This window comes from Hyla sarda, chromosome 1, assembly GCF_029499605.1.
Source record: "Hyla sarda isolate aHylSar1 chromosome 1, aHylSar1.hap1, whole genome shotgun sequence".
Classification (NCBI taxonomy): Eukaryota; Metazoa; Chordata; class Amphibia; order Anura; family Hylidae; genus Hyla; species Hyla sarda.
In genome coordinates this window covers 431989785-432014156 of record NC_079189.1, presented here as the reverse complement: position 1 = coordinate 432014156, position 24372 = coordinate 431989785, and the positions used below count along the sequence as shown (strand labels likewise).

The window sequence follows — 24372 nt, the reverse complement described above, 5'->3', positions numbered from 1 at the left end:
CAACATGCTGTGATTTTGCAAAACCGCCAAGGAGCTGAAAAATGACAAGTGAAAAAAATGCCAAAAGGATAAAAAAAAAGCCAAACTGAAAAACGTCAAGTGGAAAAAGAATTTAGCGATTTCTCAGATTTATAGCTAACATCTGTCCGCAGCTCATTTTTGGCCGAAAAAACGCCATGCGGCAGAATTAGCGTATTTCTTGGCATTTAAAAAAATTAAATAAAAAAAAATAAAAAAAGAGTAGAAACTTAGCCTAAGGGTGCATTCAACCTGCAGAATCGCCGCTCGCTGAAGTCCATGAGCATCGGTGGGGCATCCTCAAGCTGAAGGTGGGGGAGTGTAAGGTCTGGGATGGTGTTATAATTGACTAGAAGAGGACTCTGGTGACAACCTGTCTGTGCGATTCAAAAGTTTGTAAATTGGTGTCTTTTCCACTTTAAATACTAACACCTTACTGACAAAAAGTTAGTTAGCATAGGCTATCAGATTATTGTGGGTCCGACACCTGTTAGTCACACAGCAGCCTTAGGCTACTGATCCAAGTACAGCTCTATACAATTGGTAGTGGCTGTACCTGGTATTGCAGCTTTTCATAATTTAAAAAGGGGTACTCCACTGGCCAGTGTTCCAGCTGCATTTGGAACTAAATGAGGGGGGAGCATGCCACGCCCACCTCAATGTAGGTCTATGGGAGGCGGTGTGGCGGCCATCACGCCCCCTCCCATAGACTTCCATTGACGGGTGTGGCCGACCCCTGCAGCACGCGCAGTGTTCAGAACTTTAAGAGCCATATGTTCATTGTATAAACCTACATAGATATGCCAATACATTTTGCTGCTTACCTGAGCTGTGTATTCATTGCAATAGACCAAACAGTCTGCTGGTAGCTACTTTATCCATTTCAGTAGCTGACCTTACTCCATACACTGTAGGTTTCAGCTATTAACAGTCAAGGACCACAACATCTAGGCTGTTATGGGGAGATATCAAAACCTGGGTAGAGGAAAAGTTGCCTATAGCAACCAGATTGCAATCCAATTGGTTTCTATGAAAAGCTTTTCTTCTGGACAGGTTTTGATAAACCTCCCAATTAGATGCCAGATTGCAGTCCTCTGTCACCTCCAATCACTAAAGATGGCAGCTGGGGGCCTAACTAAAGACCTTTTGGGCCTGCCATCATAGTACTTGAGTGGTCAGATCACCACATAGTTTAAAACTGTTATTTACCAACATTTCCCCCAGTTGAAGTATTTTCATTTTATGTACCAAGTTTTATGCAGAATAGCATCCAATCATTACCGAGGGAGCACAGAAGAGACCCGAGTACAGATTTCTGATATCAGCAATGCTCCAAAAAGAAATGAATGGAGCATGTGCAGTCTACTGCACATGCTCTCACCAAGAGCCGGGGCATAGAGTCCAGTGATCGGCTACTTATCCCACACTCTGACTAGGGGATAAGATCTTCACTGGCCATCCCCTTTAACAGGTATCGCCACTTCCAGAATTGTTTGAACTATTATGTTTTTTCCATACAGTGACACTAGTGACAAGGTGATGGGGACTGTGACAGTCCCCTGGTGTGGTGCAGTTGTGGTAGCAACCAGAATTTAAAAAGACAAGCAATCTAGTTGCTATGGGCAACTGCACCACTGCCTCTAGACAGGTTTTGATAAATCTCCCAGTGGCCAGAATTTAGGCTTTTTTGGGGGGAGGGGCATGGAGTAATTTTTGGTAAATTAAGTGACTTACAGATGTTACGAATTAGAGAGGAGCTAACTTCCAGTGATTCAATTAGTCACAAACTTCTCGGCATTTACTGACTTTATCCTGCATAAATGAGTTCAGCTTTCAGGCGCTCCGGTGGGCTGGAGACTCTCCTAGGAATGTATCCACCTTTTCCAGCCCACCGGAGCACCTGAAAGCTGAACTAATTTATGCAGGATAAAGTCAGAAACTGCCGAGCCGAGAAGTTCGTGACAAATTGAATTCATGTAACTTCGCTCATCTCTACTAGGAATCAAACAGGCGATCACATTGAGGGAAGTGGTTTTAAACAACCATTTAAAAAAAATATGACTTTTCCTGTAAGCTTGGTAAATATGACAGTTCAACAAGCCAAAATTGTAACTGGAGATAATATATACAGAACCCCTTTCCTATCAGTGCTATTCATGAACTGTTACCCATGCTTTCTAAAATTACTGTATATACTCGAGTATAAGCCGACCCGAATATAAGCCGAGACCCCTAATTTCAACCCAAAAACCCAGGAAAAGTTATTGACTCGACTAGAAGCCTAGGGTGGGAAATACATCATCACCGCCTGTTAATCCCTTCATCAGTGGTCTTCAACATCTGCGGACCTCCAGATGTTGCAAAACTACAACTCCCAGCATGGGAAGGAAGGGTGAGCTGGTCTGGGCCATCTATGCTGCAGGGACCATCCGGTGGAGAGGGTTAGTCATTCCAGGCTGTCCATCTTCACCTCTCTTCTCCGCTCCGGGCCAGCCCCGGACTAGTGATGTTGCCTTGACGACGACGCACAGGGACGTCACAGACCAGCTCACCCTTCCTTCCCACCAAGGGGAGGTGAGTAGAAAACTAAAGGGGGTCTGGATGATGACGAAGGCCGCAGTGGTCTACAACCTGCAGACCTCCAGATGTTTCAAAACTACAACTCCCAGCATGCCGATGGCTGTCCGGGCATGCTGGGAGCTGTAGTTTTGCAACATCTGGAGGTCCGCAGGTTGAAGACCACTGAGAAGGGATTGACCACTGAGAAGGGATTGACAGTTCACTTGAGTATAAGCCGAGGGGGGCGTTTTCAGCACGAAAAATCAAAGGGGCACTGCAGCAAAAAAGTTACTTCTCCCCTTTCCACAGGATAGGGGATAAGTGTCAGATCACCTTAAGAGCTGGGGTCTGCACACTCCAATCATTCTCTAAGGGAGCACTGAAGAGACCAGCATCTCCTGCACTTCCATAGAAATGAATGAAGCACAAGCCAACCCCGGCACAAACTCCTCTCAGAGAGCAGGGGCCCGTTCAGCATAGGGGAGTCATTTACTTTCTGCTGCAGTACCCCTTTAATCCAATGCCAGCCAGATGCCCTATATGCACCTGGACTTATTACATACAGCATAGATGTCTGCCTTACATTACGTTTTATAGTTAGATGACAAAAATAAATTACAAAGCATAGTGGGGGGAGATTTATCAAAACCTGTCCAGAGGAAACGTTGCCCATAGCAACCAGATTGCTTTCATTTTTCAGAGACCTTGTTAAAAATGAAAGAAGCGATCTGATTGGTTGCTATGGGTAACTTTGATAAATCTACAGTTTGTCTTAAGACAGACTCAGTCAAGTCAAGTAGGTCAATAAAAACTTTATTTAGACAACCTACTACTCCAGCTGTAGAAGGTTGGGGGCATGTACAGCATTAAATAGAATAGCTTGATCCCTACATATAATGTGGGCCCATAACACACTGGTCCGGATAATAAGGTGTCCAAAGATTAATGCTCATGATCATGAGACTCTTCATAACCAGTGGGGAGAGGGTTCACATGAGCGTTGTGGAAAAGGCTCTTCACGCCATCACCCCAAGGGAATTTCTGCAAGAACAAACAAACGCTGAAGTAAAAAGGCCTCGTAAAACATGTGGATTACACTTTATAAGAGCACATAAAACCTTTAACTGTACTGAGGGGAAAATAAAAATCTCTTCTGCAACTCTCTCTATACCCGACATATGTTAGATTCACCAAACATGAATCTTTTCAAATTCAATCTGCTTGAAAGTGTTCCGATTCCCGGAAGTATGGAATGAGAAAGATCAGAACACGAATACTAACCACATCTACTTATACTTGGAATTAACCTGATCTGCAATTACATCAATATGAAGCTCAACCAATGAGATGGTCTTTGGAGTTCTTTCAATCTGTTCTAACACTGAGCCAGGTATAAAGCCTGTTTAGGACAAACATATAAAGTTCCATTTCTGGGCAAAAACAGTGGTACTAATAACCAAAAGCATCAAAAGGGATCTATGCTGCTGTAATTTCCAGCCATTAAACCTGCAGTCAGGTTCCAAATACTTGGCAGTGAATGCTTAGAGCCGGAAGCATGTGATGTCATAGCCCTGCCCCTCATGAAGTTCACGCCCCACCCCCTCAATGCAAGTCTATGGGAGGGGGCGTGACGCCCCCTCCCATAGACTTGCATTGAGGGGGCGAGCTGTGACGTCACAAGCTCCCGATGCTGGCTCTAAGCGTGCAGAACATTTTGTTCCAAAACACTGAGCAGCGGAGTACCCTTTTAAATCAGTATCAACTTCCTATTGTAAGTTAAGAACACCCTCCCCTCCCAGCTGAGAACGTCCACATACATGATATTGCAGGTTACATATTACTATACAGCTACTATCAGAATTTATCAAGTGTATGTGCTGTCCCTTTAATAGAACATAAAGTTGTGTTCCACAGGCCCTACTGTGCATCTTAAACTCATGTGAAAAGTAATGACACAATAAAAGTGTTGTAGAAGAATGTTGCTGTCCCTAACAGAACGACTTAAAAAAGGAGTTACCCCAAAATCTCAAGTTATCACTTCTCTCTCTCTAAGCCTTCTTAACATTGTCAAGCACTGAGCTCTGCAGTGTCCAGAAGACGCACAGCGCATGTATGTAGTACTGGCCACTGAGCCACTCTGCTGTGCCATTTACTTGGGGGGCAATTGTCCATTCTCAGTGGAGATCAGTTAGTTATCCCCTATCCAAAGGATAAGTCACTGCTATGATTATAGGGATGTTACTAACACACATTAGGAGGCTTTCCTGCCCCCCCAGTTCTCTTACAACACTAAACCGTGCCACCTTCACTGCACCTCTTAAAGGGGTACTCTGCCCCTAGACATCTCATTCCCTATCCAAAGGATAGGGGATAAGATGTCTGATCGCGTCACAACCCCCCACTGCGGCAATCCAGCATTCTAAACACACTATTTAGAACAACAGGTGCTGCACGGAGATTTTGGGGTGGAGTCCAAGCGGCTGGGCTCCCGCGATCAGACATCTTATCCCCTATCCTTTGGATAGGGTATAAGATGTCTAGGAGCCCTTTAAGTGCAGTTTAAGGCAGAGGAGAAGGGGGGGGGGGGCACACTCCTTTCTTCATGCCCCCCCAATATAGTCCCTGTTCTCAGGACTGGTGGGAGTCCTAGTGGTAGGACACCCACTTATCAGCTTGTTACCACATATCCTGTATATAGGGGATAAGATGGGAATACTCCTTTATGTAAAACACTGCTTAGGCATGCATCAGCACAGTTTTTTTTATGTTTAAGTTGTATCCCATAAAAACCACTGGATAGACAGTAGCAGAACTGAAGTCTCATAGGCCTCAGTGCAAAATAAGCAAAAGGGCACCCTATAATGCTGGAGTAATATAGAAAAGAACTTGAAAAGTCCCTCAGGCTCCTGGTGCAACCATGACAGATCCTATAGTTGCAGCCTTGTTTTTTTTTTTTTTTTTTTTTTTTTAGATATCCAAAGATACTGTTTAAAATTATATATATATATATATATATACCCAAACTGTGTTTATGATGCAGGTTAGTATCTGATCAGTTTCTCCATGAAGGGCGTTCTGGATAACCGCATACACATCAATACATTGCAGACAACTGGCAGAGATCAGGACTTACCTCAACAACCAGGTCACCTGCATGAGTACAACATGTCATGTTACAATGGTGTCAGGCTGATAACTCAGGGCATGATGGGAGTTATAGTTCTACAGCTAGACAGCCACTGGTTAGGAAACACTGAACAAGTGAATGGTCAGGTTTAGTCCTAACAGAGCAGTCATGCCAGCACCAGTGTGGGTCACTATTACTACAGGATTACCTTGGTCCGGATCCGTAGGTGCTCGTATGGTACAAACTCAGGCGGGGGCTCATGGTGCTGCGCCTTCAGGTAGGCGTTCAGCATGCACACAGCCACACCAGGCAGCGCCACCACGAACGTCAGGATCTTCCATGTGCGAGCTGTAATACACAAAGCAGAGACTGAGGAATGGGCTCAACCACCCGCTCCAGGGGTGACCTTCACTGACAGCGTCTACCCGACTGAAGGTGACCCGAGGAACAGGACACCCCTACTGCACTGGATTCACCCTATACCTGCATCCCCATGTTCCGCATGAGCTGCCGCGGAATACAGGCGTCCACGGCTTGCCACGGAACGGCCAAGAATACCAGAGAGTCTACCCAGCGCCGCCATGATGTCCCTCACTGAGAGCGGATGCGGACGTGAGGAAACTTCTATACTGGAGAGCGGATGGGGCGGGAACAGAATCCTGGTCTGCAGTAAAGGCTCAAATGTCACCCGCGAGTGCGCATGCGTGCAGGGAAGTCCGACTCTGTACCCGAATGGCATTCACTGGGGAACGTGACAAGGATAGGCGGGCGGTGCCTGACAGTATTCCTTAGTATTAAGGCCGTCCTGTAATATAAAGGTCAATGTATATTGCTTTACTTCAATATAACTAAAGTACCATTGCTTTGAGAGAAAGATTATTACAGCAGTCTGAAAGAAAAGCTATCTTTGTTGGCCCATAGCAATCAGAGGCGAGCTTTCAATGTAACAGAAGAGTGTAGAAAATGTAGGGTGAGCTCTGAATGGTGCTATGGGCCACAGAGAGCTGTTCTTAAAGACAGTTTTGTATTATCTCTATGGATGGAATCACTGCATGATTTTATAGCCTATACACTTCAATGGGATTCTGCTGTCCCATTCACACGGCAGGAATTCCACCGTGTGAACCCGGCCTAAGGCTTACTTAAAGGAGTAGTCCAGTGGTGACTCAGTGGTGAGCAACTTATCCCCATCCTAAGGATAGGGGATAAGTTGCAGATCGCGGGGGGGTCCGACCGCTGGGGCCCCCTGCGATCCCCTGTACGGAGCCCCGACAGCCCGCGGGAAGGGGGCGTGTCGACCTCCGCACGAGGCGGCGGCCGACACGCCCCCTCAATACAACTCTATGGCAGAGCCGAAGCGCTGCCTTCGGCAATCTCCGGCTCTGCCATTGAGATGTATTGAGGGGGCGTGTCGGCCGCCGCCTTGTGCGGGGGTCGACACCCGCTATCTCGGCGGAGAGCCGGGGCCCCGTACAGAGAGATCGCAGGGGGCCCCAGCGGTCGGACCCCCCGCGATCTCAAACTTATCCCCTATCCTTAGGATAGGGGATAAGTTTTTCACCACTGGACTACCCCTTTAAAGGGAATCTGTCATCAGTATTACCCACACTAATTTAGACATTTCCCCTGGCATGCTGGATATCAACTTCTGGGCCCAATCCTGACTGATGCCAACACATTCTGGCCTAACCAGTGCTCGTGCTCCATAACCAGGAGCCGCCTCTGATTTCAGTATCCAGGGGCCACCGCTAAAAGCCAGTGTGCAGCGATTGCTGCTGCCAGTTATTAATCCATTAGATTAGTGGTTCTTCACCTTGTTGGAGGTACTGAACCCCACCAGTTTCATATGCGCATTCACCGAACCCCTCTTAATTGGAAAAATAAAATATGATTTTTTCAAATTCAAAACATAGGAGGTATATATTTATACATAGGTGCACAAAATGAACAAAACCATGAAAACATGATTTTCACACAAAAACATAATGAATATTTACTGCAAATCAGTGTGACTTCTGCTGTTGTCTTTCAGAGACCAGTTCAGAAATGCGCGGCTTTACCTTGGCAAGTGCCACTCTCATGTCATTTTCGCAACAATGGCAGTGTTCCCCAACATTAGGCAGGCAGTGTTCCCCCACATTAGGCAGGCAGTGTTCCCCCACATTAGGCAGGCAGTGTTCCCCCACATTAGGCAGGCAGTGTTCCCCCCACATTAGGCAGGCAGTGTTCCCCCCACATTAGGCAGGCAGTGTTCCCCCCACATTAGGCAGGCAGTGTTCCCCCCACATTAGGCAGGCAGTGTTCCCCACACATTAGGCAGGCAGTGTTCCCCCCACATTAGGCAGGCAGTGTTCCCCCCACATTAGGCAGGCAGTGTTCCCCCCACATTAGGCAGGCAGTGTTCCCCCCACATTAGGCAGGCAGTGTTCCCCCACATTAGGCAGGCAGTGTTCCCCCACATTAGGCAGACAGTGTTCCCCCCACATTAGACAGGCAGTGTTCCCCCACATTAGGCAGGCAGTGTTCCCCCACATTATGTAGGCCAGTGGTCTTCAACCTGCGGACCTCCAGATGTTGCAAAACTACAACTCCCAGCATGCCCGGACAGCCAACGGCTGTCCGGGCATGCTGGGAGTTGTAGTTTTGCAACATCTGGAGGTCCACAGGTTGAAGACCACTGATGTAGGCAGTGTTCCCCCACAGACATACAGCCTCCAGCCATATACAGTGTATGGCTGGAGGGTGTATGCCTGTGTACTGGCCACTTCAGTGCTCCGACCACCGCTCCGGCTATAGCAGTAGGTCTCGGGACCGGTGGTTGGAGCACCGAAGATGACGTGCCTCTGGTCACTTACCAAGCTGGCCAGCGCGCGTTTTCCTCCTTCTCTATCCTCCGGTCCTCGGCGCCTTCGTTTCCATTGGCGCACGCACGGGACGTCAGTGATGTCCCAGCATGCGCTATGTCCCGGCGGCCCTGTGTTTTTAAACTTAACGCGGGGCCGCAGGGAGTTAATAGTGATGGGGGGAATTGCCCCGTCGCTACAGGACGGGCAAACACCAGCTCTGCTCGGGGCCCCAAGCAATTGCTTGGTTTGCCTATCCTGTTGCGACCTCCCCCGCCGAACCCCCGGGACTGACTCACCGAACCCCTGAGGTTCGATTGAACCCAGGTTAAGAACCACTGCATTAGATGCTTTAAAATGGCTTTAGAACGGGCGTTGGCAGTGCAGTGGCTGCTGGGGATCTTCTAGTGATCGATCCTGCCTGTAGCACGCTCTACCAATAAAGTGTGGATCAATGCAGGACATATCTCTCTAAGCCATCTAATGATGTCTCCTAGGGGGACTAAAAAGTAAAAAAAAATCCAATAAAGGTTCTACAAATATAAATTAACCCCATCCATTCTAAAAGTTTAAATCACTTCCCTTTATCCCATTTCCCATATACTTAAAGGAAAACTGTCAGTAAACTCCCCCCGCACTAACCAGAGGTTCTGGCTGGTAGTGCGGGCGACATTGATCAATATGCTGCTAACCATGCCCGGATCCACACCGCCATTCACCTGTAATCTTCATTCTTCTGGATATGCAAATGAGCTGCTAACTGGCACGGGCGGGGTTACAAGGCTCCTTCTGGCACTGTGATGTCAGCGCCTCTCGTCCGCTGCACCGCCCGGCTTATGAATATTCATCCTCCCCCTCCTCAATGGAGTCCAGTACAGAGCAGGGAGTGGAGGAACAGTCGGAGAGAGGGGATGAATATTCATAAACTGGGCAGTGCTGCGGACGAGAGGCGCTGACGTCAGAGTGCCAGACGGAGACTTATAACCTGTCTGTGCCAGTTACTGCGGGGTGGAGTTTATTGGCAATTTTCCTTTAAAGGGGTACTCCTCCCCTAGACATTTTATCCCCTATCTAAAGAATAGGGGATAAGATGTCTGATCGCGGGGGGTCCCGCCACTGGGGACCTCCGCGATTTCTCCTGCAGCACCCCTGTTCTTCAGCTGCAGGGAGCGAAGATCGCTCTGTGGCTGATGATGGGCGATATAGGGGCCGGAGTATTGTGATGTCACGGCCCGCCCACTCATGATGTAAAGCTCCGCCCCCTTAATGCAAGTGTACGGGAGGGGGCGTGGCGGCAGCTCACTGAATTCACAGTGATGTCACAGAAAAAGAATACTGCACATGCTGTCTCAGTAGAGGAAACAATGCACATAATGATACAACAGAAATGCATGATGATGATGTCATAATTCACCTATAATGCACACAATGATGTCATGGTACATAGATAACAGATATAATGAAGCTGCAGTATGGGTGTAATGCACAAGCAGTAGTGCAACAAACATCCATGGGATCTCATTGCCAAATTAGGATTGGGTCCACTTTAAATTTCCATGACCCATTTCCCATCAATGAGAGTATTTATTTATATATAAATATTTTGATATCTATGCTCCCTGTATTTATATATTTATATATATATATATATATATATATATATATATATATATATATGTCTTCGTAGCTTTAGTTAACTTTCATCTTAGTTCTGACTAGCGCCCAGAGATTCTTGAAGCTATGCACCTGACCTCTGAGTAGTAGAATAATGAGATGTATCTACTTTTATTAGTTTTAAGTTTCTATTTTCTCACTGCGTAGTTATAAATCACAATATGGCGCTTGCTTCTTGTAACGCGCCCTGTTAAAATTGAAACTAGCTAGTGGCCTTGAAGGTACAGAAGCTTGAATGTACTGGTTTGCTGAGCAGACAATAAAGTTCTTGACCAATGAACTGACAGCATTACCAACTTATCAGTTATGATGTAACTGCTTACTTGCTTTGATAAAAGTTGTTGAATGCCTTGGCTCGGGGGATTCTTTACTTGACTTTCTCTATGTAAGGATCGCCCATACATCGATGTATGTAATAAGCCTATTGACGATATCGGGAGTTGACTGATCTCTGGAGAAGAGCTTTCCTGACAGTGTGGAAACTGCTTTTTTGGTCCCTTTGGCAGTTTCCCTGCGGGCGTTTTTTCAAGAATTTTGTTGGGTACCAAGAAAAAAAAGGATGCAGTAGGGATGTTTAGCCTAAAACCATCTGAAGGTATACTGCTGGATCCTGGGCTAGGCACAGGGGCAATAAAGACCCATTTCTTTTGAGTATGGAAATACCCCATATGTGGATGTAAAGTGCTCTGTGGGCGAACTACAATGCTCAGAAGAGAAGGAGCGCCATTGGGCTTTTGGAGATAGAATTTGGTTGGAATTGAAGTCGGGGGCCTTGTGCGTTTATAAAGTCCCCATGGTGCCAGAACAGTGGACCCCTCCACATGTGACCCCATTTTGGAAACTACACCCCTCACAGAATTTAATAAGGGGTGCAGTGAGCATTTACACCCCACTGGCATTTGACAGATCTTTGGAACAGTAGGCTGTGCAAATGAAAAATAAAATTTTTCATTTTTACGGACGACTGTTAAAAAAAATCTGTCAGACACCTGTGGGGCGTAAATGCTTGCTGCACCCCTTATTACATTCCGTGAGGGGTATAGTTTCCAAAATGGGGTTACATGTGGGGGGGTTCACTGTTCTGGCACCATGGGGGCTTTCTAAAAGCACATGGCCTTCAATTCCAGCCTAATTCTCTCTTCAAAAGCCCAATGGCGCTCCTTTTCTGAGCATTGTAGTTCGCCCGCAGAGCACTTTACATCCACATATGGAGTATTTCCTTACTCAGAAGAAATGGGGTTACAAATTTTGGGGGGCTTTTTTCCTATTACTCCTTGTGAAAATCAAAACTTTGGGGTAACACCTTCATTTCAGGGGGAAAAAAACACATTTTTAATTTTCATTTCCAAATTCGTCAAGACCTGTGGGGTGTTAAAGGGGTACTCTGGTGGAAAATGTGTGCCTCCAGCTGTTGCAAAACTACAACTCCCAGCATGTACGGTCTGTCAGTGCATTCTGGGAGTTGTAGTTTTGCAACAGCTGGAGGCACACGGATTGGAATCACTGAGTTAGGAAATAGACTCGAGCTCAGTGTTTCCCAACCAGCTTGCCTCCAGCTGTGGCAAAACTACAACTCCCAGCATGCACTGACAGCCGAAAGGGATGCTAGGAGCTGTAGTTATGTAACAACTGGGGAAGAACAGTTTGGAGACTGCTAAGTAGTGGTCTCCAAACTGTAGACCTCCAGATGTTGCAAAATTACAACTCCAAGCATGCCCAGACTTTCCAGGCATGCTGGGAGTTGTAGTTTTGCAACATCTGGAGGGCCACAGTTTGAAGACTACTGTGTAGTGGTCTCCAAACTGTGGTCCTCCAGATGTTGCAAAACTACAACTTTCAGCATGCACTGACTGTCCAGGCATGCTGGGAGTTGTAGTTTTGCAACATCTGGAGGGCTACAGTTTGGAGACCACAATATAGTGGTCTCCAAACTGTGCTACTTCAGATGTTGCAAAACTACAACTCCCAGCATGCCCAGACAGTCAGAGCATGCTGAAAGTTGTAGTTTTGCAACATCTGGAGGACCACAGTTTGGAGACCACTACACAGTGGTCTCCAAACTGTGGCCATCCAGATGTTGCAAAACTACAACTCCCAGCATGCCCAGCCAGCCTTTTGCTGTCTGGGCATGTTGGGAGTTGTAGTTTTGCAACTTTTAGAAGGCCACAGTGAAGATCACTGACCAGCGATCTTCACTGCAGCCTCCTCCACCGTTGCACTTTCCGGGATGCCTCCTCTTGCTGCCGCTGCTCCCATGCAGCCGCCACCGCTCCCATGCCGCCGGTAAGTTGCCGGCCATGTCTCCCACGCTCTGCCCCGACTTCAATCGGTGGGCAGAGCGGGGAAAATTAACTTTACCTCCCCCCCCCCCCCGCCCCAACTGCAATTGGTCGGTCAGTCCTGATCGACCAATGGCAGGGGATAGGAGGAGGTGGCAAGCGCTGATCACTCTTATTTTCAGGGCGATTGGGTCACCAGTGACCTGATTGGCCCGGAATCGCCACAAATTGCAGGTCTGAATTGACCCCCAGGACCCCCCCAGGCATTTGCACGGGATGCCTGCTGCTTTATAAAACACATAATTAAAATACATTATTAAAAAAAAGATTCACAAAATTAATTAAAAAAGAATATTATTTTTACAATTACATGGCCCCTTTATCCATTTTTAACATTGTCAGCTACATTTTTATGTCCCTTCCCACTCACATTGATAGAAAATGAATAAAAATTATGTTCTAAAAAATATAAATTTCGTTCCCTACTATTTTTTCCATCACTACTATATCTTCTTTTTTTTCTTTCTTTTTTTATGGTAACCTACAAAATTTATCCCCTTAAAGACATAGCATTTTTCTGCTTTTGCACTCTTTTTTTTCTCCTTACTTTTTAAAAATCATAACCATTTCAATTTTCCACCTAAGAATCCATAGTTTGGCTTATACTTTAGTCAGTTTACCCAAAAATCCACAGCGAAACGGAAAAAAATTAATAATTGTGCGACAAAATTGAAGAAAAAATGCAATTTTGTAAATTTTGGGGGTTTCCAATTCTATGCAGTGCATTTTTCGGTAAAAATGACACCTTAACTTTATTCTGTGGGTCCATACGGTTAAAATGATACCCTACTTATATAGGTTTGATTTGTCTTACTTCTGGAAAAAATCATAACTACATGCATATGTATATGTAACGGTCTGGACTGGAGACTGGAGGTGGATCCATTGGACCAGAGGAGTGATGGCGTGGGCCGTACCCAGGGAATGGAATCTAAGAAGCTACTAGTCTTCACCAGGGCCCGCCGCAAAGCGGGATGGTCTTGCTGCGGCAGGTAGCCCCCAGGTTGTTCCACCAGATAGCGACTCAACCCCTCTGGTTGCTGAGATATGCGCGGTACAGGAGGAAAAGGCAGAAGTCAGACGTAGCAAAGGTCAGGGCAGGCGGCACAGGATCAGAAGCGGTAGTCACTAGCAACAGGTCTAGGCAGGCGGCACGGGTTCAGAGGCAGTGGTCACAGGCAAGGGTCGGCAACAGGCAGGTCTCTCTGTAGGATTGATTTGACAGATTTTATTGTTTCCGTCCAAAACTTTTTCTTCTCAATAAATCTGTTCAGATATTTGAGATTTATTATGAGTCTCCATTTCCCTCCCGGCTTGGGCACAAGAAAAACAGGAGTGTACACTCCTTTGCCTTTCTTGGCTAAAGGAATGGGTTCTACGGCAGCAATAGCCATGAGATCAAGAATCGACTGTTCCAAAAAGTCCTGCTTTGGGGACTTGAGAATGGAAGATGTCAGAAACCTTTCTGGAGGCTGAGATATGAGAGAGAGAGCATAAACTCTCCTTATGATGTTTAGAACCCACTTGTCCTTTATTAAACTTTGCCAGGCTAGGAGAAAATATTGGAGATGGCCCCCTACAGGCCTAAAGAACAAGAACTGATTTGTGCTGGATTTCTCTTTGTGTGACCACATTTACTTACACTAGCTGAGATTTAGCACAATTCAAGGAGAACAACATGGCGATCTTTGACTGTGCGACCCATTTTTGCCATGTAGCTATAACCTAATAGTGTTACCTTGTTCTTTATACAGCAATAGTCACCGCACACAGATAAACAGTGATCTTCTCAATGCTACCCATCAGTAATAGCGACCTCATATACTATAAGACTATGTTCACACAATGGAATGTCCACACAGAGAATCTGCATGCAGACATACTGTAAACTGCTGTAAACATAATATGCCGGCGTTAGGACCGCACAGGAATGCGCCATCTCATAGACAGCTATGCATTCTGTGCGGACTCCGCTGTGTGCACAGAGCAGAAGAATCCTGTGGAATTCAACGGGACTCTGCTGCAGCGGAATCTCCGTTCTGAATTCCAATGCGGAATCTCCGTTCCGTGGCACGGAAATTCCGACGTGTGAACATAGCCTAACAGTGATCTTCTCAGTGTTACCTGTCAGTATGAGTGCCCACATATACTATAAGGGTACGTTCACGCATACAGTATCCTGTGCAGATTTGATGCGCAGGATTTGTAACTTCAGCAGAAAATCCTGCGCATCAAATCTGTTCAAGATCCTGTACATGTGAACATACCCTATCAGTAATCTTCTCAGTGCTGCCTGTCAGTAATAGCACCCACATATACTATAACAGTGATCTCAGTGCTGCCTGTCAGTAATAGCGCCCACATATACTATAACAATGATCTTCTCAGTGCTGCCTGTCAGTAATAGTGGCCACATATACTATAACAGTGATCTTCTCAGTGCTGCCTGTCAGTAATAGGGCCCACATATACTATGCCAGTGGTCTCCTCAGCGCTGCGGTTTTCTTTTCCATTTCCCTACAAAATTATCTTAATTAATAATATATATACAATGGGTCCCACTGGGAAGATTTTTAACCCGTTCGCGACCATGACAGACCTAGTAATGACTAGCCCGCTCCATACCCAGGCTACCACTAATAGCTGGCATGAAGCGATTGCCGCAGCTGGCAAGTAAACCTTTATATTGCCACTGTCAAAGCTGACAGCGAAAGGGAGCTTTAACCCCTTAAGGACCCAGCCATTTTACACCTTAGGACCCGGCCATTTTTTGCAAATCTGACCACTGTCACTTTAAACATTAATAACTCTGGAATGCTTTTAGTTATCATTCTGATTCCAAGATTGTTTTTTCGTGGCATATTCTACTTTAACATAGTGGTAAAATTTTGTGGTAACTTGCATCCTTTCTTGGTGAAAAATCCCAAAATTTGATGAAAAAATAGAAAATTTAGCATTTTTCTAACTTTGAAGCTCTCTGCTTGTAAGGAAAATGGATATTCCAAATATTTTTTTTATTTTATTCACATATACAATATGTCTACTTTATGATTGCATCATAAAGTTGACATGTTTTTACTTTTGGAAGACACCAGAGGGCTTCAAAGTTCAGCAGCAATTTTCCAATTTTTCACAAAATTTTCAAACTCACTATTTTTCAGGTTTGAAGTGGATTTGAAGGGTCTTCATATTAGAAATACCCCACAAATGACCCCATTATAAAAATTGCACTCCCCAGAGTATTCAAAATGACATTCAGTAAGCGTTTTAACCCTTTAGGTGTTTCACAGGAATAGCAGCAAAGTGAAGGAGAAAATTCATAATCTTCATTTTATACACTCGCATTTTCTTGTAGACCCAATTTTTGAATTTTTACAAGGGGTAAAAGGAGAAAATTTATACTTGTATTTGTAGCCCAATTTCTCTCGAGTAAGCACATACCTCATATGTCTATGTAAAGTGTTCGGCGGGCGCAGTAGAGGGCTCAGAAGCGAAGGAGTGACAAGGGGATTTTGGAGAGTACATTTTTCAGAAATGGTTTTTGGGGGGCATGTTGCATTTAGGAAGCCCCTATGGTGCCAGAACAGCAAAAAAAAACACATGCCATACCATTTTGAAAACTATACCCCTTGAGGAACGTAACAAGGAATTAAGTGAGCCTTAATACCCCACAGGTGTTTCACGACTTTTGCATATGTAAAAAAAAAAAAAATATTTCACTAAAATGTGTGTTTCCCCCCAAATTTCACATTTTTGCAAGGGTTAATAGCAGAAAATACCCCCCAAAATTTGTAACCCCATCTATTCTGAGTATGGAGGTACCCCATAAGTTGACCTGAAGTGCACTACGGGCGAACTACAATGCTCAGAAGAGGAGTCATATTTGGCTTTTTGAGAGCAAATTTTGCTCGGGGGCATGTCGCATTTAGGAAGCCCCTATGGTGCCAGGACAGCAAAATAACCTCCACATGGCATACCATTTTGGAAACTAGACCCCTTGAGGAACGTAACAAGGGGTACAGTGAGCATTTACCCCCCACTGGTGTTTGTCAGATCTTTGGAACAGTGGGCTGTACACAATTTTTTATTTGCACAGCCCATTGTTCCAAAGATCTGTCAGACACCAGTGGGGTGTAAATGCTCACTGCACCCCTCATTACATTCCGTGAGGGGTGTAGTTTCCGAAATGGGGTCACATGTGGGGTTTTGTTTTTTCTGCATTTGTCAAAACCGCTGTAACAATCAGCCACCCCTGTGCAAATCACCTCAAATGTACATGGTGCACTCTCCCTTCTGGGCCTTGTTGTGCGCCCCCAGAGCACTTTGCGCCCACATATGGGGTATCTCCGTAGTCAGGAGAAACTGCATGACAAATTTTGGGGGGCTTTTTTCCCTTTTACCTCTTGTCAAAATGAAAAGTATAGGGCAACACCAGCATGTTAGTGTAAAAAAAATTTTTTTTTTACACTAACATGCTGGTGTAGACCCCAACTTCCCCTTTTCATAAGGGGTGAAAGGAGAAAAAGCCCCCCAAAATTTGTTAGGCAATTTCTCTCGAGTACGGCGATACCCCATATGTGGCCCTAAACTGTTGCCTTGAAATACGACAGGGCTCCGAAGTGAGAGCGCCATGCGCATTTGAGGCCTGAATTAGGGATTTGCATAGGGGGGGACATAGGGGTATTCTACCCCAGCGATTCCCAAACAGGGTGCCTCCAGCTGTTGCAAAACTCCCAGCATGCTTAAACAGTCAACAGCTGTCCGGCAATACTGGAAGTTGTTTTGCAACAGCTGGAGGCTCCATTTTGGAAACAGTGGCGTACCAGACGTTTTTAATTTTTATTGGGGAGGGGGGCTGTGTAGGGGTATGTGTATATGTAGTGTTTTTTACTTTTTATTTTATTTTGTGTTAGTGTAGTGTAGTGTTTTTAGGGTACAGTCACACGGGCGGGGGATTACAGCGAGTTTCCCGCTGCGAGTTTGAGCTGCCGCGCAAAATTTGCTGCATCGCAAACTTGCAGCCGGATACTCACTGTAAGCCACCTGCCCATGTGAATGTACCCTGTACAATAACAGGGGGGGGGGACCTCCAGCTGTTGCAAAACTACAACTCCCAGTATGCACAGTCTATCAGTGCATGCTGGTAGTCATAGTTTTGCAACAGCTGGAGGCACACGGGTTGGGAAACACTGAGTTAGGAAACAGACAATGTTTCCCAACCAGTGTGCCTCCAGTTGTTGCAAAACCACAACTCCCAGCATGCCCAGGCAGCCGAAGGGCATATTGGGAGTAGTGGTTACGCAACAGCTGGAGGAGAACAGTTTGGGGACCACTGTGTAGTGGTGTCCAAGCTGTAGCCCTCCAGATGTTGCAAAACTACAACTCCCAGTATGCCAAAACTGTCCAGGCATGCTGGGAGTTGTAGTTCTGCAACATCTGAAGGGCCAGATGTTACAGAACTACAACTCCCAGCATGCCTGGACAGTAAGGGCATGCTGAGGATGTGTAGTTTTGCAACATCTGGAAGGGCACAGTGGTCTCCAAACTGTGGACCTCCAGATGTTGCAAAACTGCAACTCCCAGCATGCCCAGATTCCAAGGGCTGTCTGGGCATGCTGGGAGTTGTAGTTTACAGGGTCCCATTACAGCAATGCATGTCGCTTTACGGCGACATGCATTGCTGTAAAGGGCCCGAGCGCGGGTGAAGAGGAACTCACCTGTCGCCGCCGCCGCCGCCGTCGTCTTCATCGCCGGGATCCGGGTCTTCAGGGACGAGGTAAGTACCGGGGCCGGGCCCCAGCACTCCCCCGTCCCCCGCCGCGTCCTCCGGTCTTCCTCTCGTCCTCTCCGGACTTCCAGGGGCCGGGCAGGGCGGGAGGAAGTAACCGCCCCCCCCCTCCTGCGATTGGTCGGTTAACTAACCGACGGATCACAGGGGATCGGAGGAGGTGGCAGGCTTGCCACCTCGCTCCTATACTTCAGCATGGTCCTAGCTGTCTGTGACAACCAGGATCATGCAAAATTTCCGGGCGGTAGGGTCCCAGAGACCCGATCAGCCCGGTATCGCCGCAGATCGCAAGGTCGATTTCCCTTGCGATTTGCGGCGATCGCCAACATGGGGGGCTTACATGGCCCCCCTCGGCGTTTGCCCTGGATGCCTGCTGAAGCATTTCAGCAGGCATCCGCTTCCGATCTCTGCCCGGGGCGCGGCAGAGACCGGAGAAACACCAGGACGTACTAGTACGTCCTGGGTCCTTAAAGCCCAGGGTGCCAGGACGTCCTAGTACGTCCTGGGTCCTTAAGGGGTTAAAGGGGTATCCGGTGGGAATTTATTTATTTTTTTTAAATCAACTGGTGCCAGAAAGTTATACAGATTTGTAAATGACTTCTATTTAAACATCTTAATCCTTCCAGTACTTATCAGCTACTGTATACCATAGAGAAATGTTTTTTTATTTCTTTTCTGTCTGACCACAGTGCTCTCTGCTGACACCTCTGTCTGTCTCAGGAACTGTCCAAAGCAGGAGCAAATCCCCATAGCAAACCTCTCCTGCTCTGTACAGTTCTTGACATGGACAGAGGTGTCAGCAAAGAGCACTGTGGTCAGACGGAAAATACATTTTCTCATACCGCCGCTTATACGGAAAAATGAAAAAGTTATAGGTCTTCAAAATAGGGGTATTTTAAGCGTACTAATTTGGTTAAACAGTTTGTGATTTTTTTTTTAAGCGCTACAGTAATAGAAAAAGTATGTTATCATGGGCATCATTTTAATCGTATTGACCCAAAGATTAAATTTTTACCGTAAATTGTACAGCGTGAAAACGAAACCTTCCAAAATCTGCTAAATTGCGGCTTTCTTTTTAATTTCCCCACACAAATAGTCTTTTTTTGGTTGCGTCATACATTTTATGGTAAAGTGAGTGATGGAATTACAACGGACAACTGGTTGCGCAAAAAACAAGCCCTCATACTAGTCTGTGGATTAAAATATAGAAGTTATGATTTTTTGAAGGCGAGGCGGAAAGAACGATAATGTGAAAATACGATAATGTCCTTAAGGCCCAGTTGGGCTGAGTCCTTAAGGGGTTAAGTACTTCACTCCCTTGCTCGCAATGATCTCCATGAAGTTGCTCTAGACTAGGCTGCAGAGACTTATAATGGGGCCATCTAGAGCAACTGGATGGAAATCGCTGCAATCCCGGGAGTGAGGCATTAAGGTGCACGCTTCTCCCTGCTAGTTTAATGATCGTGGGGGTCTGAACACTTAGACCCCGACTCATCAAAACTTTTGATATGTTAACACTCCTGTCTATTTTTACATGAAAGTATTTACCTTTACATATATTTCTCTCGCTTACATGGTACCGCACTATTTTTTGCAGTAAAAAGTCTTGTTAAAACTATGTGGCATGTGGGCATATTTTTATTGTTTTATTTTAACTCCGTTTGTCCTACTCGTCATTTTTGTTACTGCAGTCTTTTTTCTTGCCACAAGATGTCAGATTTTCGCTCGAAATGTAGACTTGAACCTGTGTAGAAAAACTGTGACAGATTTACTTATACTTACATTTCCTCTTTTATCTTCTGCCTTAAACATAAGTACATTCAAGTAAAATGTGTCATAGTTATTAGGTTCACACATTATAATAAATTCTGTACATACTGGATTGTCTCAAAGCCAGAAAATAACATTTACACCTGCTTATAGCAGGCATAGATTTGCACCACTTTAAAACCAAATAAATGTGAATATTTATTAAGTTCGTTTTCATTTTACCAGAGCAATATGAGAAAGAAAAGCTGTGCTCTGATTTCTTGCTATGGACAACAGAGAATATAATTAGAAGACGGGCTTGGTAAATCTCCCCCAAAGTCATTAAAATGTCATTGGCCACAACAACTCCCACTAAACTCCACTCACTTTTTAAAAATAAATAAGTGAAAGGACTAAAAAGTCAAAAATATTGTACAAATTTGGCTCATGACATAATATGCAACATTTATATGCCAGAAAATGGTGTAAATAAATTGATAAATTCACCCCAATAAGGCTACTTTCACACTGCTGTTATGACCTGCCCGTAAAGGGTTGGGGACCGGTCAAACGGGCACGGCCGGATCCCATTGCTTTTAATGGGGTCTGTTGTTTTACAGGAGTATAGCAGTAGAAAAAGACGGTGCATGCACTAATTTTTCTCTTGCTATACTCCTGTCGTTTTGTGGTAGCCAGGTCACAACGGCAGTGTGAAAGTAGCCTAAGTGATGGTCATCCTGCCATCTCCAGTACGCGATATATAATGGTCCCTCAAGTTACAATTTTTTTTTATCAGATAATTTTTATTAAACATTTTTAAAACAATTTTACTCACACAAACAAAAGAAAACACCCCACAACCCACACCCTCCCACCCCCACCCCAATTGTACCCCCCCCCCCCACAAAAAAAATCCCCACACAAACAAGCCGTCAAGAATCCACAATCCACTATGGGTCTCTGATGCAAGTAAACAGACAGAACTCATAGGGGTAAGCACCAACAGCGGGATGAACAAAGCTAATCAACCGAAGAAAGAGATCCAACACCAGAGGGAACTCAAGTTACAATATTAATTTGTTCCAAGACAACCTTTGTATGTTGAAATTGGTTCTGAAGCACCAAAATGTCATCCAAAAATAGGAAAAGTTAGAATTAAAGAAAAATAAGTAGAAAGGTGAGGATTAAAACAAAATAAGTAGATAGCTAAAGCAAGTCCTTACATGTAAAAGTAAGAAAGAGATGCTGGGAGCTGTAAATCACTTTCTATGTAGAGGACAGGAGCTTCTTCAGGGTACATGCAATGTCCTAAAAAAGTAAAATGGAGTCGCCCTTACCTAGTGTGCAAAGGAACAACTAACTGTGGTACAGGTAAAGAGTAGTACAGAACATGTACTGTAGGGGGCCCTACCAAACAGCCAGTCAGTGCATACACTTCAGTAATACAGGTGTTTTTTTTAACAGTAAAATGCCCATTCTGATTGGTTAGTTCTTCCAGCCATTGACATGCTTTGCAGATCTGTACTGTCTGTAGCATTGTATGTTGAGTCTGGGTTCAAGTTACAATGGTCCGGAAAAGACAATAGCACCATTTCGTGGTTGAGAGAGAGTGCCACACTTTATGATGGTACCCTTAGGCTGGAATTCCACTAGTTTATTTTATTTTTTTGGGGGGGGGGGGAGGGGGGGTTTGGCTAACGCCAAGAAAAACGCCAATTCTGCCACATGGCGTTTTTTCAGCCAAAAAACGCTGAGGCCAGATGTTACCTGTAAATCAATGAGATATCGCATAGTTATTTTTCCTTTTGGCGTTTTTCTAATCCTTTTGGCGTTTTTTCACTCTTTTTCAGCTCCTTGGCGGTTTTGCATGTTGAGCCTATGGCGTTTTTCACCCATTGAAGTCTATGGGAGTGAAAAAAATGCCAAGAAAAACGACAGGTGGGTTTTAACTTTGGCATTTTTGCAGGCGGCTTTTATTCTCTTTTGGACTTAAGCGATCCAAAAAAGTGATGGTGATACCTTTTTTAATAAAGTTTCGTAGGGTACCATTAAAAAAATAATAAAAAAAGATACAGTAGTGATCGAAAAAATTGTATTTAACGAAATGTATCTTTTTCATAAGGAATTTTTATTAATTTTTAACGGGGATCAATTTCTGTGGGCGGACAGGGCACTAAAAATGTAGCCGACAATAATAAAAATGTAATGTGTGTGTGTGTTTTTCACTTTTTAACATTTTTTTATTTTTTTTATTTTTTTAGGTGGTACTACTACTCCCAGCATGGAACACACTGTTCCATGATGGGAGTAGTAGTACCTGTACTAATTGACAGATTGCCCCGGGTCCGTTGCAATCCTTCTGTATAATGTATAGATTCGGCCAGCCGCTCTTCTATGGTCCCCTGCACTGACGTATATATACACCTATTCATATTTCCTGCAGAGAGCTGTGATTGGCCAGATGATTCCAGCCAATCACAACTCTCTGTGGGAAATATGAATAGGTGTATATATATGTCAGTGCAGGGGACCATAGAAGAGTGTCCGCCCGCATCTATACATTATACGAGAGGATCATAGCGGTTGTCAGTGGTGACATCCGCTGTGATCTTTCCTTAACCCCTTAAGGACCACGGGCGTATGGGTACGCCCTTGCTCGTTGGTACTTAAGGAGCAACAGCGTACCTGTACGCCTGTGGGAATTTCCGTCCCCTCCGGCATCCCGTGCCAATGCCCAGGGGGTCCTGAGACCCCAATGTCGGCGATCAAATGAATTCAGACCGGCATACAGGTATCTGGTCATCTGGTGACCCAGAAAATAAGGGGGATCTTGGGTGTCCAAGACACCCCCGGTCCCCCTGAAGAGATAGGAGTTAGGTGGCAGGGGTGCCACCCCTCCTAACCCTGCAATTGGTCGGTCAGAAGCGACGGACCAATAGCAGATCGGGGGGCAAGGGGGTTAAAGTTTGGTTCCCCCGCTCTGCCCACCCACTGTAGTCCGGGCAGAGCAGGAGAACCGTCGGTGACCGGCGCCGGAGGACACTTACCATCGGCGGCAGCGGCTGCCGATGACATGGGGCTGGCTCCCTGGTGCAGACTACGGAAGCCGGTGAGTTGCCTAGCAACATCTGGAGGGCTACAGTTTGAGACTACTATACAGTGGTCTCTAAACTGTAGCCCTCCAGATGTTGCCAAACTACAACTCCCAGCATGCCCAGACAGCTGTTTGCTGTTTGGGCATGCTGGGATTTGTAGTTTTGCAACAGCTGGAGGGCTACAGTTTGGAGATCACTGTGCAGTGGTCTCTAAACTGTGGCCCTCTAGATCTTGCAAAACTACAACTCCCAGCATGCCAACACAGCAGTTTGCTGTCTGGGCATGCTGGGATTTGTAATTTTGCAACATCTGGAGGGCCACAGTTTAGAGATCACTGTGCAGTGGTCTCTAAACTGTGGCTCTTCAGATCTTGAAAAACTACAACTCCCAGCATGCCCAAACAGCAAACAGCTGTCTCGGCATGCTGGGAGTTGTAGTTGCGTACCTCCAGCTGTTCCATAACTACATCTTCCATCATGCCCATCGGTGATCAGTATATGCTGGGAGTTATAGTTTTGCAAAAGCTGGAGGCACACTGGTTGGAAAATACTGAGTTAGGTAACAGAACCTAACAGAAGGTTTTCCAACCAGTGTGCCTCCAGCTGTTGCAAAACTACAACTCCCAGCATGTATGGTTTATCAGTGCTTGCTGGGAGTTGTAGTTTTGCAACAGCTGGAGGTTTGCCCCCCCCCCCCATGTTAATGTACAGGGTACATACACCCGGGCGGGTTTACAGTGAGTTTCTCCTAGCTGTAAACTCGCCGTAAACCCCCGCCAGTGCGAATGTACCCTAAAAACACTACACTACACTAACACATAATGAAGGGTAAAACACTACATATACACCCCCTTACACTGCCCCCCCCCCCCCCCCCCCCCAATAAAAATGAAAAATTTATCGTATGGCAGTGTTTCCAAAACGGAGCCTCCAGCTTTTGCAAAACAACAACTCCTAGCATTTACGGACAGCCACTGACTGTCCAGGCATGCTGGGAGTTTAGCAACAGCTGGAAGCACTCTGTTTGGGAATCACTTGTGAAGAATACCCCTATGTCCACCCCTATGCAATCCCTAATTTAGTCCTCAAATGCGCATGGCTCTCTCTCACTTCGGAGCCCTGTCGTATTTCAAGGAAACAGTTTAGGGCCACATATGGGGTATTTCCATACTCTGAATTT

At 45.6% G+C, this 24372-nt stretch overlaps 1 protein-coding gene and 1 long non-coding RNA gene across 2 annotated transcripts; both read right to left on the bottom strand.

Annotated features, from left to right (window-relative positions):
* Positions 1-3374: 3374 nt before the first annotated feature.
* LOC130309242 (cytochrome c oxidase subunit 6A, mitochondrial) lies at positions 3375-6351 on the bottom strand. The gene is made up of 3 exons (XM_056552300.1): positions 6188-6351; positions 5913-6052; positions 3375-3618 (listed from the first exon to the last, which is right to left on the bottom strand). Exons 1-3 carry the CDS (start codon positions 6285-6287, stop codon positions 3520-3522), a joined length of 339 nt encoding a protein of 112 aa, XP_056408275.1. The 5' UTR covers positions 6288-6351; the 3' UTR covers positions 3375-3519.
* A 13630-nt stretch (positions 6352-19981) lies between these two features.
* LOC130309258 (uncharacterized) lies at positions 19982-23281 on the bottom strand. Its single transcript, XR_008857951.1, has 3 exons — positions 23145-23281; positions 21321-21405; positions 19982-20092 (listed from the first exon to the last, which is right to left on the bottom strand). It is a non-coding gene; the product is annotated as an uncharacterized LOC130309258 (long non-coding RNA).
* Positions 23282-24372: the final 1091 nt, after the last annotated feature.